The following is a 19,857-nucleotide window of genomic DNA, read 5'->3' on the forward strand; positions in this document are numbered from 1 at the left end:
CTCCAGCTCACGGTGATTTTAACGTGTTTAACGGGGACTACTGAATAATGTTATTTGGTATTTCTAAAGCAGCATATAATGAAGGACCTTAACACTCGGCATCACTAGGATCTTAGATCTTAGTCTCCATTGTCTCCTCACGTAAAAATGAAAGAAGTGCATCACTACGTGAGATGACACAACCAAACACTCTGTTGAGAACTTTTCCACCTGCTTTCTGATCGCATTAATTTGTTACTTTGATTTATAAACTTGAATATATGCAGGGATTTTTTTCCGATGGCAATTACTTTTTCCTAGGCTGTTTTTACTGACAGTTAAAGGTCACACAAAGTCCTTGGCATGACAGAGGATGGATGGATGGATGGATGGATGGATAGATAGATAGATAGATAGATAGAACAGAGCCTCTTGCTTTAAATGTACAAGTCACTTTTCCTCCAGCTAATAGATTAATGCCTTAAAAAGCCATCTGTAATAACAGCAATAAAAAGCTTGTGTAACAGTCCTTTCTCCTGCTCAAATAAGAGATCAAGGCTTTGACAGCTGAGATAAAACCCTAGATTTAAGATATCCATGCTGTTTAAAGAAGAAATCCATTTCTACGGCGTTCATGTAAACTCCCTGGTTTTCCGAACTCCCCAGAAGTTCCTTGTTCTTCCAGTTTTTGCCTACCTCGTTTCATAGCCCGAGGACTGCCTGGACCACTTCTGCTTCGGGAATCAGACTCAGAAGTCCTTGAGCTGGACCGAGAGCTGTCTTCTTCCTCAGATCCTGACGACTCATCTATAAATGGGCTGTTGCTTATTTGAGTTGCTTTCTGCAGGAAGTAACACAACATTCTTTGATACACTGCATAAAGGGTGCCTCAGTCATTTCCTCCACAGCATAGCAGAGCTCTGCTGGCTTAACATTCAGAGCTGTTCTTACTTGGGTCGTGAGTTTTGGCACGCAAATATCAACACAAAACTGAATTCCCTCTGCCCTCTGTACCCTTAACCAGCCCCACATTTTAAAACAGAAACCTGAGGTAGATCAAGGCATGGGTCTTTCCAAATCACAAAAGGCTGCCAGAAAACAAACAATGCTGCGATTAGTTACTGCTGGCTGACTATAAACAGCTTTGGCACTGACGCAAAAACATTTCTACACATACACACAGTTTTAATTATGGCACTGAGCACCATGTGGCTCTGTTTAATAACTTAACAAGCCTTTGGAAAAAATCAGCAAGGGACCTAAGAAGAATTGACCTGGGCTGGTAACATTTTATAAGCAGCAATAATTTTTTTTCCAGCTATTTGACATTTCCATTACTTCTGGGGTTCTGTGATGTTGAAACATCATCTTATGACATATTTGGCATGGTAGCAGCGAATGTGAAACAGCAGTTCCTGGATGTGAAACTTAATGGTATTTAAAAATTTCCTTTAAATGGTAATACAGTTACCCCTTTCAAAGTGGTGTAGACAGGAGTGGTCATGTTCTTATATATCAGAGATGTATATAAGCTGGGTATGGAGTATGAAGGTAGTGAAACAGCACCTAAAAAAGCAACACATTGTATAAATGAGCTTCCTAATTTACCCCTCAATTAACCAAATTAAAATTTAATTTTTTGCATTGTATAACTGCTATAAAAAACAAACTCCTGAACTGGTTTAGATGTAAGATTTATAGCTTTTTGAAATTTCAGTGGTTTTAAAGAGTATAAATAAATTGTAGTGATGATGACTAACCCTTTTTAAATTGGAAGTATAATCTCTTACCTTGGTACCTCATACAGAATCTTCAAAATGAACTGCACAGAAAACTGGAGCGAACAAAGTAGAAATCCAGCACAAAGAGGCAAGGTAATAGAAGACAATGGGAAGATAACATTCTCCTAGGTTTTAAATAGCAGATAACTGAATCTTCATAAAAGTATCTTAGAGAAACATGGGACCTTTGGTCCTTGCTTACAAATCGCCATAAAAAGAGAATTTTTGTTGAGACAATGAACAGCTAAACCACTTACTTTTGTTCAGAGATTCCACGGTGAAAGCTTCAGACATCCTTAAACCAGATTTGGCTACAGCATAAATTCTGCTTTCCTATACAAGCAGAATGGATTTGATGGCAGATAGTTAAAACACAACATTTACTCTTCTTCTGTTCAGCCTCCCCATAGTCTCCTAGCCTTTGTGTTAGTGCAACAATGTGATAAGCTGGTTGATAAAATGGTGTCATCAGTAGCAGCTGAAAAATGCATCTCTATTTTATGTGCCATATGCATCATATCTGTCGTCTATTTCAACCTTTTTGCACACAAAGCTTGCCCTCAAGCTAACTTATTGAAAAACTTGCTCTTATCATGGGCCAAAGAAGCTATACTGAGAATATTTTTTAATGGAAGACTGTATGTTAAGAACAGAGAAATGCCATTAGGAAGCAACTTTTGAACCATTTTGTGTTAAAAGGCCACAATAAGAAATTCTATAATTAAAAAAAATGCATTAAAACAGATACATAGAGAAGCAGTTCCATTAATCCATTGTTCATCTATGAATCATTAATAAATGTCTGACTGTGGAACTGCAGAATCAGTGAGTCTTGACACAGCTAATTTTGGATTTTGTGTACGACATATTAATATCTATTTTAATTCCTTGATTGATAGCTTTAAAATTTTACTTGGAAATGTGGTCAGTAACTTTTGTAATCTGTAGTTCTCTTCTGTCAACTTAATTGTCCAGACTGTGAGTGGTACAATGGTTACAGCAAAGGCAGTAACACCAGCACTCTTAGGTGTTAAGATAAAGAAATAAATGCAGTCAGAAGCATTACCTCTTTTGATACACTCAAAAGCACATATGTAACTTAGATGTGACATGACGAAAATTAGTCTTATCTACAAAAATAGTGATTATGTTGTTCAATAGCAGAAATGCTGTGCTTTAAATCACTTGCTTCTGAGTTTGTCCTCTTAGTCCAGTTAAGGTAACAGCCTGTCTTGCCATCAGAGAATAAGAAAGGCAGGGCAACAAAAATTGTAGAAGAGAGGCATGAAAATGAGTTAGTTTCACCAGTACGAAAAAGATCTATAGTTACACTTACCCAGGAAGGAAATCGATGTAATGGAGGGGTTGGAGGTTTGTTATTAGCACCCTTTTTTGTCATATCACAAGGTTCCTGGGCTTCAGCATTTTGTGCTTCAGGGCAGTCGTAGGTAAACACTCCTTCATCACAGCCAATCTCCATTTTCTCTAAAATATCGGTATCTTCTCCGTCCACCAGATCAATGTCTGTTTCCTGAGGTTTCCATGGCCGTATCATGCTTATGGCATTTCGATTTCTACCAAACATTCTGTCAGAACTCAGCTGGGGCTGGCTTAGGTGTTTCTTTGCTAATGCTGAATTTAGACTAAGCACATTAGGAGTCCGCAGCTTTGGGGGTGGCAGATTTGAGGGACAATCTGATGGCGCTGTGCACTGAGAACCTGCAGAAGTTGCCAGACTTCGGTGTTTGGGTGTCAGAGCAGGGGTTAAAATTGGACTTGGTGTATTTGGCTCACTGGATGAGGATGAATAATCTAGCCTCTGAGATTGAAATTTTTTATTCAGTTCATCTGAAGAACTATCTTGGTCTTTCTTTTTACTTATGAAGTCCGAGTTGCACTTTCCACCTGGATTGTTCTGGCCTTTTCTTTGGGACCCTTGCTGCCAGGAGTAAAACTTCTTGTGCTGAGTCCTCTGAACACCAAAACTCTCTTCTTCAAACAGAGAACTACTGTCATCAGATGCTGTCAAATACATTTCACTTCCCACTCGACTGTACCTTGTGTTCTCTGCAGATGTGTGGCTTGAGAGAATGGAGGTACACCTGGATTTCAGCCCTTTATTGTCTCCTCCATCCTCATCTGAGCTCCAGTCACTTCCGGTAGTGCAGGAGTTCTTTGACATGTCGCTGTCTATGTCTTTGGATGAACAGCTTGTTCTCACATTTTTGTTCTGCTCTGATGCAGAGGAACTTTGTTGCAATGACTTCTGACCTTTATTGGTCTCAACTGGACCAGCAAAGGTAGTTTCCAGGATATCCGTCTCTAGGGGAGAAATAGAATGAACGTAAGAAAATTACTTTAGCAAACTTAGCTGCTAAAGGATTTTGTCATCATGTCTACAAATAGTAAGTAATAATTTTAAATGCGTAAGCACATTTTTTTAATATTGTAAACAATAAACCTTAAGGAAAAGACTACCAATTTTTGGATGCAACTGAAGTTGCAATGATGTTTGCCAAAAAACTGTAACAGACATTACTCAAAAGTTCTAGCCAAACTAAAAATGGCAATAAATGTAAAGACGAGCAGAGTGGAGCTGTATTTTAAAATGAACCACACATGCATGAAAACAAACAATGCCCCCCAAGCCCCTAAGGGCTTAAGAGGGCATATAAATGGAGCTACTTTATTAAATCTAAAGAAAATGAAAGTTTAGTAAAAACTTGTCAGAAAATATTTACGTTAACAGATCAAGTATTCTGAGCATTTCTGCAGTGTTTCTACACAGAAATTTCTTCTGCAAGCTATTATTGTATTCTCAGGGGTGAATGCTTCAGATACACGAGAGGCTCATGAAAAATGCTTAAGGAAAGATGCTTTGCTTCTGCTCTTCACTTTTACCTGGTTTTGCAAGAGAGAGCTATAGCCTGCAGCACGTCAGTGAGGCCTATGTGCTCCCCCTGAATTACAACAGGTCCAAGAACTAGGGCTTTTCCATAGAGACACTTCGGAAAGCTAATGTTAAATAGCTGGATGAATTTGAAGTGGGTTGGGTAACCAAATATTTTAATTTAGTCCACATTAAAGTAATGAAGTCATAAAACTTGATCTGTTTCCATCTAGGCAAGCCTAAAGTTCTATTTCTTATCCTTTCCCTTGAAAACCAGATTCTTATTGCAATTCCCTCATCTATAAAAATGGAAATAATAATATATACCCACCTTTATAATGAACTTGGTGTCACATAAATATACAAAATATTAATAGAATCTGTTTCAGTTTCTGATTTTCCACAGACCTCAACTTGCAATTTTGGGTACCATGATTAACTGTGGAGAAAATGCTGAGGGCATAAATAGGACTGTGGGACTCAAACGAAGAAATGCAGCAAGAGTTCTCTTCCTGAGCTTTTCATGACTTAAGAGAAGTAGCAAACTGCAATGGACTTGCTTATGCTTATTATAGCATAACAGCACACCGATTTGCTGGCATTACCAGCTTGTTGGGAAAATTGCATGAGCTGATAAGGGAGCTTTCTCCTTCTTTGAATAGGAAGGAATGATGCAAAAAGATCCCTGAGACTTTCTTCTCTTTTGTCTTACCTTGATCATATTACTGAGTTTATGTTGCTGAGTTACGCTGTGAAACTAACACTGGGACACCAGCATTGATAGAATATACAGAAACTGGACTTAGGCAAGACTCTACACAGGCACAAAAATGTAACAGCCCTCCTTGGGGGCCTGGCAGCCTTAAACCCCTTATGCTACCGTGGAGCAAGCTGAGGCCACAACAAATTCTTTCCCTTGCAGTCAAAGCACCTGCCCACCAGTGCACGCTGCCAAACAGGATATTAGTGGTATTATAGAGACTCTAGTGCTCACAGAGCACTAACAGCAATAATAGAGACTAGCATTAAAGAAGGAGAGAGTACTGTTAATGTACTTTGAAAACAGCTGCTTTGGATACGCTGACATAGCTGATGATTTTAGTTCTTCCCGTGTGAGAATAAAACAGCAGTGGTGGTGTCTAAGTACCTAGCATGTCTTTGCCTTCAGCGTAGTCTGACTCTTTAGATGAAGACTTGCTTATTTCTTCGAACTTAGGAGATGGTTGAGGACTTCTTGCTCTATTCGAAAAGCATCCAAAAGTCAAACTGCTTAGTCGCTGACACTCTGCAGGTTTTTGTGTTGAAGTGACAGATTTCTTGCCCGTAGCTTCTGAAGAACAGTAATTCAGAAATCTTGTGTTAATAGGATACTGCAAGCTATGCTTCTGGTCTCTTTACAGTGTAAAGTTTGTTGATTTTGTTTTTAAAGGTAACTAACACTTAGCAAAAAGATAATTTAAAAATCTACCTGATACTTCCCCACATCAAAACAAAAGTAGAGCTACATTTCTAGTTCTTAAAGATTGGTGGTTTTTTTAGTATAGAAAGACAAAAAAAAATGTCTTTTAACAATTTCACAGAATCAAGATATACAACATGCACTTAATATTAAGAACGAAAACCTGGAGGAAATACCTGGTTTTATTCTGCTGTGACTGAAAATAAACCTATAGATTAATCTAGGGTAAATAATATTGGAAAGACTGTAGAACAATAGTATTAAAATATGTGGTGGCGCCTTCCCTTCAGATAATAATATTAAGAGAATCTGTAATAGGTGCTACAGCAAATATAAAAAATAAGTTTCCAGGCTTAGAAGGTATATTTGGAGGACTTCAAGAAAAGGTGGAAGCATAAAAGGATTAACTGCCTTGAGAATATGAAATCTGTCTTTAGGGACAGCTGTTCTGCCAGAAGCTGATATGAAACAGTGCTGTGCATCCCTGTTTATAAAAAGTTATGTGGCAGATCCAGGAACAAATGACCCTCATTGATATCTACAAACTGTTTAAAAACAGTACCACATGATCATAATCTGTAGCCTGTTACCAGTATGAACACAGCAAATACTAATAAATTTCTCAATATTTTGAGCATTTAAGTAAATGTCTGTTAAATCCAGCTGACAAATTCTTAGTGTCTCAAAAAGCCTTTGAATAGATATATCAGAAGAGGACGAGCAAAGCTATGAAGTGCTGAAGTATACAGAATTGCTACTGATCAAAAAATAGCAAAGAAACAAAGTTATGCAGTTTCTTCATTAACAGAGATGTGCATCTTGGTTTAAAAGCTTCATATTGTGTATGCATGTGTTTTGTAAATATTTATATTTTCATATACACATTTTAGGTGCATACACACACATATATATACACATACACCTATTTCTAAATGTCTCTGTATATACAAATATACATGAGATACATTATCAAGAACCTGCTTTAGCAGGTGGGTTGGATGAGATGATCTCCAGAGGTCCATTCCAGCCCCAACCATTCTGTGGTTCTGTGAAATGAGGGCTACGTAGCAAACTAACAAGATTTTCAGATGATTGTAAGTTGTCAGGTCAACCAAATATGGAGAGGACTGTGAGAACCTTCAGCGAGACTTAAGAAAGTTGGTGAACAGTCAACATGGTGGCAAATAAAATTCAACTTTGATTAATGCTCTTTGGAGGTGATATTCCTCTTTACCATATTTACATTTTATGATTTTAAAATTAACTATATCCACGTGGAGACGACCCTGGTGATACTGAGGCTGAATTAAGGTTTTTGGATCACTTTAGTCAAATATAGCAATTAAAAAAATCTGGTCAGAAATCTGATTCCCAGATGAACATTTTGCTTGAAAAAGCAGATGAAGACTGACATTCATCTATTCCTTAACAATGCTAGTGCCATCGGTGCCAAGAAGAAGTGAAAGCAAATATATGACATAAATCCAGTCAAATCTTACTACTTGCAGAACCTCTTAAATAACAGAGCTACCCATTCATCCAACAGAAAAAAGTTGTGGTTTGTCTGCATATCTTTTTAATAAAAATTAAATTTTTGCGTGCCTAACACCTTCATGTACAGTCACTCTGATGTCAATTCACACTAACTGAAATCTCTGTGGTTTCACAGAATATTTCAATTCAATGGATGCACAAATTAATAGAGAATAGAAAGAATTATGCCATATATCAAGAGGTTTTTAAAAGACTTGCACATTTACCTTGCAGTTTAGATTGTACTGTTTTCATCTCCTTGGTTTGCTTTTGGTTGATCAAGCGAAGGTTCTGATTTTCCACCTCTAACTAAAAGTATATAAATGTAATCTCTTCCATCAGTGAAACAATTTTTAAAGTCATTACATCATTTCCATTTTCTCTGAGTTTCTGCCTGTCTAAAGATAAAGCTACTTCTCTTAATGCCAGCCTAGGCATTCATTTATTCTGAAAAATGAAATCCCCTGCAATCATTTGCTCAACCTCTATTAAAATCATTCCCCCAACCCAGCAAACTCAACACTGCTTTAAAAAGCCTTAATAATTAAGAAAAAAGAAATCTGCATTGGTATTTTTAATAAAAGCAGAGGGCTAGAATTACGAACTCTTGTGCCACGTGGCAAATGCAAGAGCAAGCAGAGGAAACAGAAGGAATGATGGTGCTAATGCCTCCTACCATCCCACAACAAAGATTAAAAAATAGATACTGAAACACTTTATACAGAGCAGAAGACCTTCTACGGGAAGAAAAAAAGAACAACCCACTACTAAGAGGTAAAAGATGTTGGTTCAAACTCCTGCTTCGAATTAGGCACAGAGAAGATTTGAGTCTGAGTATCCCAAATTACAGAGAGGGGTGCCAGCAATTCCCCTTCCCATTGGGTCGCACTCAGCCACCTCTGGGACACCGGCCTGACATTCTCCAGGTTTCAAACTAAATAAATGGTTTGAGTTGTGTCTGATTTTGTCCAAAGTTTTCAAGGCAATTTTAGCTAAACTTCATTGTATTTTTATTAAATTATTTCAAAAACGCTCCTTGCAGACTAATAGTAAATGCTACTTCTAGTTTCCTGCTTTAAAAATAATAATTGAATTGGTTTTCAACTGGAGTATGATTTCCAGTTAACCACAACAGAGTAGGATTTTAACTTCTACGGGCAACTGTAGATTCTATACATACACAGCTGCACAAACCTGGCAGCCTTAGAGACGTGATTATTTCACCACAGGAGAGAAACATGAGAGACAACTGGTCTCTTTTAAGAACAGAACCAGCGCCCCTGAAACTGTTCATGACTAAGAGTACTATGGGCATTGGAAAATAAAACATGATCAAGTCCTTTCTTCTGCCAGGCCCCAGCAGACTTGGTCAGCTTTCTGGGGATTATTCATGCTTCAGGCATCTGCTTGAGCAAGCTCAGTTTGCCAGCTCATCTCTCTCAATTAGCAGAGATAAGCAGACCTTCCAGAGAGCAGGTCTGGCCCTTTCTTCCTAAAGAGGACGCATATTATACTAGATGACCAAATGAGACACCAGATTTTAAGTGACAAGGATACTCTGCCCTCTGTGCTGTTGTTTTCATTTTTCCACTTTCAAGCAAATAACCATATAGATCAATGAAACTGTGAAGCACTTCTTTTGTTTGTTTTTACTGTGGCACAAAGCCCTTTAACAGCCAAAAAGCCTAAGGGACATCCAGTCGCACCATTCTGTTTTCTGTATAAGTATTGTAGCAAGAATTATACCTCATGGAGCTTGACTGTCACCCATTCTTTTATTTTAGCTGCTTTTTCTTCAATGATTTTTGCTTCTTGCAGTCTTAGTTGCTTCTGGAAAAAAAATGACATAAGCATATTTTTCACTGAGTATTAGAATCTGCCTGAGTAGCATCTTCAGACACAAATCCTAAGATTGCTTCAAGTAATTCAGTCTCCTGGCCAATACATGGTGATTTAAAAAAACAAAACAAATAAACAGTCCCTTCACAGAGGCTGCTGTTCCTCTTTCCTCTAGGAAAAATAAAAGCTCTTCAGAGAAGACAGTGAAGAAGAAGAAGGTCTTTCCCCTCTTCAAAGTTAGATTTTCTTTCAAAGATAGAACATAATTTGCAAGGGAATAAACCTTATCCAAATGATATACATCTACTGGGAACCTCTTTAATCAAACATCAGAAATAATGCTAATCTTTTCTGTCTTCTATTGATCTTAATTTTTATTTTCCTTTCGTGTAATTAAGAATGGAATTGATGGTCATCTCTTGTAACACCATTATTTCTAACCTGTTCTTCAAGTTGTTGCTCCAACTTTTGTATTATGTCGTTTTTATCTTGTATCAGGATCTCCAGATCTTGACATCTCTTATACAACCTGGTTTCTGATTCACTTGTCTGAACATTAGCTGCTTTTAATTTTTCTTCCATGACCTGCACCTATTTGGAAGGTCAAACATAAGACTTTAGGAAACACAACACTCCAAGTTACAGGTAGGAATTTAATCACATAATGGACTGTTAAAATTGCCCCCCCCTCTTAAAATTCAAGATAACCCTGCAAAGTTCTGAGGCCTATTTGAGAAGAAATTCAGATTGTCATCTCTCTATGCATCTAATACCAGTAGGACTAGCAAAACACTGATAGACCTTATACAGATTTTGTTAGTTTCAGTAAGAGGCTTCCAGGTTTGCAAAACACAAGGTTTTAGAAGTGACAGTATGGAATAATAAAATTTATTGATAGGGAGCTCTTATTAGGTGTAAAAACCAATATTTTAATAAATAAACAATTGCATAGTGTAAAAAAACCCAACACATTATCAGAAGCATTCTTAAAAAATAGCTAAAAAGTACTTGTCTCATAGTCAGGAATGTTTCCTAATGCCAAATTAGTACATGAACATTTTTTATTAATGCAATTTTCGGTTTCTGTCTGTCTCACAGTAAAATAGGAAGGATTTTTAGGGAGTACCAGAGATATGTTCATAAAATGTCTGCAGTAGCTGTATCTGCCATTTGGAATCAAAAGGCAACTTTGGTTGAATATTTAGCCATGATCTCATTCTTTAGATGATGTAACTTCTACAAGATGTACAAACAACATAGAATAATCCTATTTAGAGACTGCATTGGATAGCCTCATTTTATTTTCTCACAGGTTTTCTAAAATCGGTCACTGTTCCCTCTCCCTTTTGTTTCCATGTACATCACAGATCAGAGACTCATGATGCATCAATGAAGAAGCTCATTACATGTATCTATTTTGAATTTGTGCTGTTAGCTTTGACTTTACTGAACTGAACTGGACAGTGAGCAGATAAAGGTGTTAGAACACCTCTGGTAAGGCAAATCAATAGATGTAAAAGGAAACTGTCTTCTCCCTTTTCAGCAATACTTAATAAAAATAGCCCTTTTCTGAATTTCCCTTCATTAGAGTAACATGCACATAGCTACTGGAGATATTTTTCAGTTTATATATATACCTGCTGAAAAGCTCTCTCTGCTTGACGATCAGCATCTATGACTTGTTTCTCAAGCTGCTGCATCTGTAGATACATAAAAAATTACAGTAAAATAGCACTGCTGCCTTCTGCCTGTTGCCAGAAATACCACAGTGAAACATATTTTCATGGTCTATTCTGAAAAAGGAAAAGACAGGTTGTGGGCAAGAGCATAAAAAAATAAATAAAAGGATGAACAGTGTGCCCGAAGATAATTAATCATTATGACCGTATTAAAACATTGTTAAGATTTTTCCACAGAAAAAAAAAGATTAATACAACTTTTCTTCATAGCATAATCTTGTGGGTGCTATATGACATATTGCTTTTTTTCCATGCGACCAAGAGTAGAAACCTCTTTGACAACAGCCCTGAAACTTTCCTCATGCAAGCTTAAAAAGTGCTGAGTTCCTTCATGTCTTTCCAAAACTGGCAAGAGTGAAGAACACTTGGCACATTATACAGTTGGGCCATTAATTCTTCTGAAGGAGACAAATTTATCTTTGGGGAGGAATTGTGGTATGAGGCCTGTCCCACACTCCTCCACCCTCGGTGTGAAAGAAGGGGCCTGCGGCAGAAGAAACATGGTCGACTCAGGTGCTTAATGGAAAAAAACATGTGAAAATTCACAGAGCAAATGGACGAAGACAGAGACCAGCACAACACAGAGGAGTGCAGGTCACTTCTGAGCAGTGAGAAACCCTGATCTATTATGTACTTTATAATGATGCCAAATAAATCATAGGCTCAGCCTTTGCCCTGGGCCTCGGAAAGCCCTTGCATTTTAGATGATTTATTTTGAAGGCTTTTCCAACAATATGGAATAGAAGAGGCCAGAGAGAAATACTTAGTTTACATTTTGTGAAGAGCTCTCTAGTCTGATTTTGGTGAATAATACAATTATGACTTCTTTAAAAAGTAAACTGTGGTTTGAAATAACACTAGAAAGTCCATAAGGTATTCCATAACTTAAGGACCTCCTGGTTCTCAGGAAATACCTAGCAAAGACCTCAGTTCATCTGAAGAGGATGAGACATCAAATAATTACCACTGGGATACTCAGAATTCAGCTTAAAAATTGTTTGTAGAAAAGTGCATGATACAAATAATGCAAATGACACCCATTTATTCCTTCTCCAGTTTACTGCTTGGTTTTAAAATAATCAGTTTCATTCTGTCCTGTTTGTACTTGATTTCTGGCATCTTTCAGTTTCTTTTTCACTCTCTTTCTCTTCCCAATTATGTTGTCAATCATATGAAACAGTTTTGTGTACTTTTAGCACCTCATACCCACAAGGACACAGAACCATCATTTTCTATCAATCAAAAACTGAAAATGGAGGAAATGAGTTTTCATTAATATAAAAAAATCTGTGACTGACCTTCTGCTACTTTCTCATACAATAGAAAAACCCACAGTCCACATCATAATACTGCAACACACCGTTGATACAAGAGCAACAACCATTTCACAATACACATGGTTACATTCGAGCCCTCAGTGAGTTGTTTTGCAAGGTCTCTTCTAAGGAAAGGATCATCCCAGTCATTCATGTACTAGCAGTCCAGACAGATAGACAGGGAGATGAGCCTGCTTTGTTCCTTTCTGGTCACATACATTTCATTTCATGTTTGTACAACCTCATGTTGAGATTTTGAGTTAAATTTTTAGAATTTTAAATTCTAAGGTTGCTCTCCATCTGTCTTTTTGGGTTTAAAAGACTGATTTTAATATAGTTTTTTAGACATTTCTTTTTTAGGGAGTTGAGGATTCAGAAATTGAGGTTATTTCTGAATGTATGGTCAGCTAACATTCCACTGCAGTAAAAAAGCCCTATGCTAAACTAAGCAGAAGTGCAGTTATTATATCAATAACGAACATTGTTAATGCTCTATAATATTATGACAGGAAAGTCCTTCATATATTTATAATGTGACATTCGTTGCTGATGAGTAGCAAATTGTTCATCAGTTTTCACAGCCAAACAATTCAAACAATTTGTAAATGTACCTCCTTGCCACAGCACTAATTGGCAATTTATTTATGTCCCACAGGTAAAATTAATTTCAGCTGTAAGGTTGTAGCAGAAACATACCAGATTTAATAAATGGAAATGAAATCTGGAAACATCACTTGCCAGGTGCACTGAGCTCCAACCTGAAAACAGCCAGTCCCTCCAGCAGCAACTCATGATCCCTGAACCACAATACAAGCATTAAGCTGTTGTGCTGCTCTTCTACACAACATTTGCGTTCTGGATAATACAGGGCACTACAGACCTACGTTCCTTCCATGTTTCTGCACTGAAACTGCACAATGCACCTCTTGCCAGGAATATACACTGTTGCACAGGACCAGGAATATAATGATTTGTTCATGTAGACTACTGGGGCAAATAATATTAATTTAAATAAAGCTGTTGCTAAGTTGAATGTAAATCTAGGAGCCAAAAGAGCTGAGAGAATATTTACCAAGAAAAATAGCATTCAGAGATTAAAAATGGAAGAACAAGGGTTATTTTTGTTTCTTTAAGAGTTAACTATTTCAAGGAGATATGCTATGAAGCTTTGCATGATCTCACAATACAGATACGTCAATCAGCTTCCTGGCAACAGCTAAATCTGAGATTTTATTTGGAAAATTTCTAAACGGTCTTCAATTTATTTTAGGAGGCTCCTGTTAAAAAAAAAACCCAGCAATCTGTTATTCAGCAAGAATGGAATACCATAGTTACCAAACACGAGCACGTCTATTACAGTTAAATTGGCCAGCATTTTGATTATTTGATGCTACATAACAATTACTAGGTAAGTCCTGATTTTCCCTTTATTTAGGGTATATATAGGTTTGTTTTGCAGTGTCTATTGTAACAATAAAAAAATGTAAAAAATATAATTTTTTTCCAGTTTGCATAAATATTCTCTAACCAATACACAAAATGGTTTTGCCTGAAAAATTAGATTTACATCTATAGTCTTGAGTGCTTTGCTACTCTATAGGCCTGTGAAGTTAAAGAGAAAAAAATATTGCTTTAGGATACTCTGAAGGTTATCAAAGACTGGAACTAGTTCTAAGGGAAGGATTTCTCTTCGCTAAGGAAAACTAACCTTAAACCTTCTTCTTAAGTTAATAAGATGTTTCCTAACAACGATCACAGCATTACTGAGAGAGAGAGGAGAGAGAGGGAAGGTGAAAATATGTGATGGGACTAATAGCTAATTGTTTAAATCAGAAGTCGTGCTTTGAACTCCTCAAGAACAAAATGCAGTGGTAAATTCCGTTTACCCAGTGGCTTTTGATAGACCTTTAGACCATGGATAGCTAGCTTACGATCCTCAAATTACTTAAAAAAAAAAAAAGCAAATGATACCTAAACTTAACCTCATGATGGAAGTGGCACGTAACTGCAGCCATATCCACACTTGGAGGCAAAGGTCAGTGTGCCTTCCACCTGCAGAACAAAGAACTCTTACCTGTAGCTGCAACTGGAATGTTGATGAGCAACTCCGACTTTATACAGAAAATTATGTGAAAAACAGAAAAATCTGTTGAATTAGACCTCTGTCCCACCACCTTATTTCTGTATTTGTCTATATTTATCAGCTGTTGGCTAGACATTTCTTGAGTGAACTACAGTCTGCAAAGTACGAACAGACATAAAGTCGGCTTCCCAGGAGAAACATGGAGGGCCAGCACATCACTGGTAACATCTGGCATATGAAGTATAGTTAAGCTTAATTTTCTATCATGTCTTGAATGAGAGAACTTGAAAAAATGCCCCAGTTCAACAAGCCTCTTGTAAGGAATATTCTTGTCACACCCATCTATGGTTGGTGCAGGCTCCGTCCGAAATTCTTTAAGGATTCAGAGGTGTCCTGGCATACTCTATACTGGGTTTGGTTTTACAAGCTTAAATATAAACATTAAATGTTTTAGGCACATAAGCAAGAAATGCCCACATTCTGACTAAAGAACAGTATCAACACAGATACAGAAGAAAAGACTGCTACTTTAACCTGCACTTTCTCCTTTTCTGTTTAAGTGAAAAATTCCTCTTACAAACATGCTAGTGCACGCTGCATCAATTATCTGAATTACGGAAAATAATATCTACTGTTAGAAACAGATTTGTTTTTAAACTTAGTAGGAAATAACCACTCTACATCTGACACTCATCAAACTGAGCTATTTTTGTTCAAACAATGAACAGAGAAATGCCACATGTGAATAAATACTGAATGCTTTGAAGAAAGATGGCAGCAATAAAACCAGAGAGGTGTACTGCCTTGGAGGTCTGGACACTGAAGCACAACACACAGTCACGGGGAATTTTTTACAATACGAAAGCAAATCATATAGTGATTCTTTCTCAAAGTTCACCTGGAAGTTTCTGAACTGTATTCAGAAATGTTCAACATATATTGTTGTGCAAGTAAAGAAATCTTCATTTTATTAAAACATGTATTGCATGAAATCACCAAAGGGTATAAATTCAAAAGTCATCACTCATAAATTTCACAAATACTCCATCTGTATGCATATGTATATATATTTTTCCATTTATATACATATATACATACAGATCATTGTTCCTGTAATGTGCATTAGAAATTACAGCACTGAATTGGTAATGTTCCTGATATTTGAAATAGTTATTTAATAATTTCAAAGGATTTTTTAAAAATAAAATTGTTGTAGTTATTTCCTTTTTGAGATCTGAAAATATATGTTATTTATGGGGAAAAAAAATCTCATTTTTTATCCAAGCCAATTTTCAACATAATAGCTTGTTCCATTCACATTTAAAATTTACATTATAATCAGTGAATAATACACTGTCTCCTCATTTTTAATATTATAAACAGCACAGTTGTATCATGTAGACTTTTTGGAAATCCTTTTCAAATAAATACAGGGAAAAAACAGGACCATTAATGAATGAAAAGCATCACTTCTCTGTAAGCCTGTCAAATTATGCTGATAATAGATCAGAGTTTTCAAAAATGAAAAATGAGATAAAACTTGATGTTTCTGAAGCAGAAATACAGCCTGTCTAGTGATAAAGTGCAGAACTTCCAGTGACTTGACAATGGTATGTTTAGAGTCTGCTTCTTTCCTTGCATTTCAATTTTTCAATTCCTCCTCATCTGAAAAAAGGCCCAGACCATCTGTGGTTGAAAAATAGCAGTCCACATAAAAAGTAGTAAATCTGTCCATTTCTTCATTTAGTGAACACCACAGAGGACCTACTGAAACCGAAGAAACATGGGGATATGTTTGCTTCCATAAATAAACAAACAGGAGAAGAAGTGAGTGATAAACACACGTTTCAAAGGTGCAAGCAGAGATAAACAGGTGATGAATAAACATAGGCTGAAAATTCGAAGACCCTCATTTTCCACATCAACTAAAAAAGATTTTGGAACTGCCTTCTAATAGAAGCTATAAAGGCAAAAGATCTGACTTCTTATTTGGCGCTTGATAAGTTTATAAATGGTTTGAAGAATATGCCTGCCAGCTATTCCACAGCACTGCATGTGACCAGATTTCCCCTTTTGGTTCTATATTCCTATATTTAAACCCAAATATTTCAACAAATCTCTGCATTTCCTTAAAAAAAGAGCCAGTGCAGCTTACAAACAAGTCATCTGTTTGTCAGTGGCTTTGATGACCACCAGTTTTCATGTTTTAAAATATGCCATGCCCAAACTATACATGTATAAAGCCTTGCATACATTTTTTAGTTAAAAGCAATGGTAAAACTGTTTTAGAAGCATGACTTTTTACACAAAGGTCCTTCTTCTGGTGACAGCTTAGGAAAACACAGTAATATTCCTCCTATGTCCGTAACTCAGTTATTAAAAAAGCTGACTGGGTATGTTCCATCCATATTTTCAAGCATTATTCCTCTGTCTTGACACTGATTTCTCTTCTACTTATTATGAATCCTCCATAAGGACAGTGTTAAATCTTCATAAACTACAACAAACTTTAAAATATGACCTGACCAATTAAGCCACATAGACAAAACACCTAAAAACCAGAGATGTAAAATCAAGATATTAATATTTCACAGGAAAAATAAAGAAGATAATTTTTAAGGAAGGAATTAACATGTCTTGTGTCAGATAGACTTTGTTATTTACTGGATGATTTATTTTTTATGCCAAAGGCAACACCATGAGACGACTTATCTTTTATAAAACAGCTTTGCATTTCAACTAATTAATACAAGTCCATCTTGTCTCATAAATTGAGGAAGTGATACTTCAGACCTACATATATTTATAAAATTAAATACACCTTAAGTAAAATATGAAATTGAATACTTTGGCACAAAAAGCTTTTCCCTATAACAAGATGAAACCTACAAAAATAGTTCTCAACGGTGTGGATTTAGTCATCAAAATGAAGAACTGCTTTCTGAACTCAGTCTTCTTTTTGTCATAGATCTCCCCAAAAGGGCTAAGTAAGTGCTAAATGAGCTAAGCCTGAGTCTTAATGGGGCACAAATATTCCTTGGGCTACTCACAGATCAATCATGGTGAACTTTCTTCACTATTTTACTGGTTCATAGTATCTGGAATTATACCGTTTGTTATTATTTCCTCCTCTAAAAAAAATCTTTAGATTAATTAGTTATCTGGCTTAAATCCCCAAAGATGCAGCCTTATTTTTCCTTCATATCCCACCTGAATGCCTACCCAGGTTATTGCCACTGCAAAACTCAGCTTAGGGATCACAACCTGGCAGCTCATAAGCTGACATTTTTCAGTGCCCTCCCATTTCTTCCTTCTCCCATCTTCTGCATTTTAATATCAATTAAAAGGTAAAAGGCCACAATTCTTCTCATGAGCAAGAAGTGTCAACTGTTCCTCTACAAATTTGCCATATAACGAAAACCTCCTCATTTTATCTCTTTCTGTGTCAAGACCGTTTGCCACAGGGATTCTCTCTTTTCTCTTCCTCAGTCGTAGTCAGAAATATGGAGCGTAAAAGCAATTTGGATCTTTGATGCCAACTTTATATACATATGTGTATATGCATACACACACACATTTGCTGCTTGTGAAGGTGGCTGGTAGTTCTGCAGAGTCACAATCCCATCCACTTCTAACTACAGCAGCTTCTGACACTGCTCTCCTAGTCAGGCCAAAGGTTACTTCTTAATTGCAAGTCTCATTTAACTCTCCTTTTTAGCTCTTCAGCTCATTCGCCTGAGCTCTGTTTAGCACAGAAGCCTTTCCTTGGAACAAAATGAAACCTACCAAAATTATCAGTCTCCATCTGCTCAGTTTCCAAAATGATCAGGCTCAAAATTTTTATCAGTCTCCATGAGATGAGACCAGTTTTACCACTAAGTCATATTTTACTTCTTTCAAGTTCTTTTCAATATTTAAACATGATTTTAAGAATAATTATTCAGTTCAAAAGGCTTTTCTAGTGCTCATTAAATGTGTGAAAAGTACATATGAACAAGCAATCTTTCACATTTCAGCTGAGTTCATTATAGTAAAATCAATTATTTTTTTCTGGAAATTACATAAACTGAAAATATGGAACAGAAAGGCCTGGGGAGAGAACTCTTCCAGAATTAGTAGTTTAGGACAGCTGCCAGTAAATATAGAGTCTTGAAAAAAGTTAAATTCAGCAGCAGGATTTGGGCAGGCAGTGTAGCGAAGGTCGAATCAGCAGCATGTAATGCTGGCTGGATAATTGTGTTTTTCCCAGTGTCAGTCATAGAACTTTCCTAAGCCTGGTAAAAATACTAGGAATGTTCACTCCTTCTGGCTTCTTTTCCAACTCACACCTTGTCTTGATGGTTAAGTTGCAGAGACACAATATTATAACATTCAAAATCTTGAAAGAAGTTACAATACTGTTTAGCAAGATGGAAGAATGCACCAAAGCACTTTGGCAAGGCAAGGAAAGAGAAGTCTCACATGCTGCTCAAAACAAACAGAGAAATGTGTCAACAACTGTTTTTTCATCTGTATGAAAAGGCAGCTGCCTGCTTTGTTTTGTTTTGCTCATTCTACTACGACTGTGGAAATCCTGCTAATTCTGTCTTGCTGAATTGCCAGTTCTGGTTAGAGCCACAACATGAACATCTGAAATAAGAGGCCTTTGTGCCGTGCCACTGCCTGAGAGGTGATGGCTTAAGAATCAAAGGCACCAGTCACCGCCAAAGTTTAAAATACTGAAAACTTGACTGAAACTGAATTTATTCATGAAATTAAAGTGTATAGGACACCTAGGAAACACAGACGATAAAGGAGCAAGAGATTCCAGAAATACAGGTAAGCCAGCATCACGCAGTTTGAAGATGTGACAAACAGATAGTTAAAGCCTGAAAATACTCTCTGAGGGAATGAAAATTCAGTGCACTATTTCTAAGTGCAAAAATAGTTCCCTCCATGAAAAATGGTGGGAAGAAAAGTCTTGTAGCTCCAACAAGTGAAATGCTAAACAAATCTTAGATTCACTAAGGATCTTCCCAACTATCACGGCTTCCACAACTTCCATCAACTTCCCCATCTCAGGTGGGCAGGACCGGGACAGATGCCCTTGTCTCCATAGCACCAGAGGGACCATATTCATCCTCCTGCCTCACAGCACAGGCTGCGCTCTTCATGCCATTACCCGCCCCGTTCTCTACAAAAACAACTGATTTATTGCTTCCTGAGTTCTTTTTCTTCTTCCCTGCCCCCCGCCCACCC

General features: G+C 36.9%; 1 protein-coding gene across 3 annotated transcripts in view; it reads right to left on the reverse strand.

The window, feature by feature from the left end:
* Nucleotides 1–19,857, reverse strand: part of PLEKHH2 (pleckstrin homology, MyTH4 and FERM domain containing H2) — a gene marked incomplete at both ends in the record, with an annotated part of 49,271 nt that overhangs the window by 24,591 nt on the left and 4,823 nt on the right. For all 3 annotated transcript variants that reach the window (XM_080341695.1, XM_080341694.1, XM_080341693.1), the window contains 9 exons: nt 676–820; nt 1,451–1,545; nt 2,018–2,093; nt 3,097–4,082; nt 5,798–5,980; nt 7,870–7,951; nt 9,389–9,472; nt 9,923–10,072; nt 11,119–11,181. In XM_080341695.1, the coding sequence (XP_080197821.1) occupies nt 676–820; nt 1,451–1,545; nt 2,018–2,093; nt 3,097–4,082; nt 5,798–5,980; nt 7,870–7,951; nt 9,389–9,472; nt 9,923–10,072; nt 11,119–11,181 (1,864 nt within the window). The remainder of the gene's footprint in view (nt 1–675; nt 821–1,450; nt 1,546–2,017; nt 2,094–3,096; nt 4,083–5,797; nt 5,981–7,869; nt 7,952–9,388; nt 9,473–9,922; nt 10,073–11,118; nt 11,182–19,857) is intronic.

The sequence above is a fragment of the Nesoenas mayeri genome (assembly GCF_963082525.1).
Source record: "Nesoenas mayeri genome assembly, chromosome: 3".
NCBI lineage: Eukaryota > Metazoa > Chordata > Aves > Columbiformes > Columbidae > Nesoenas > Nesoenas mayeri.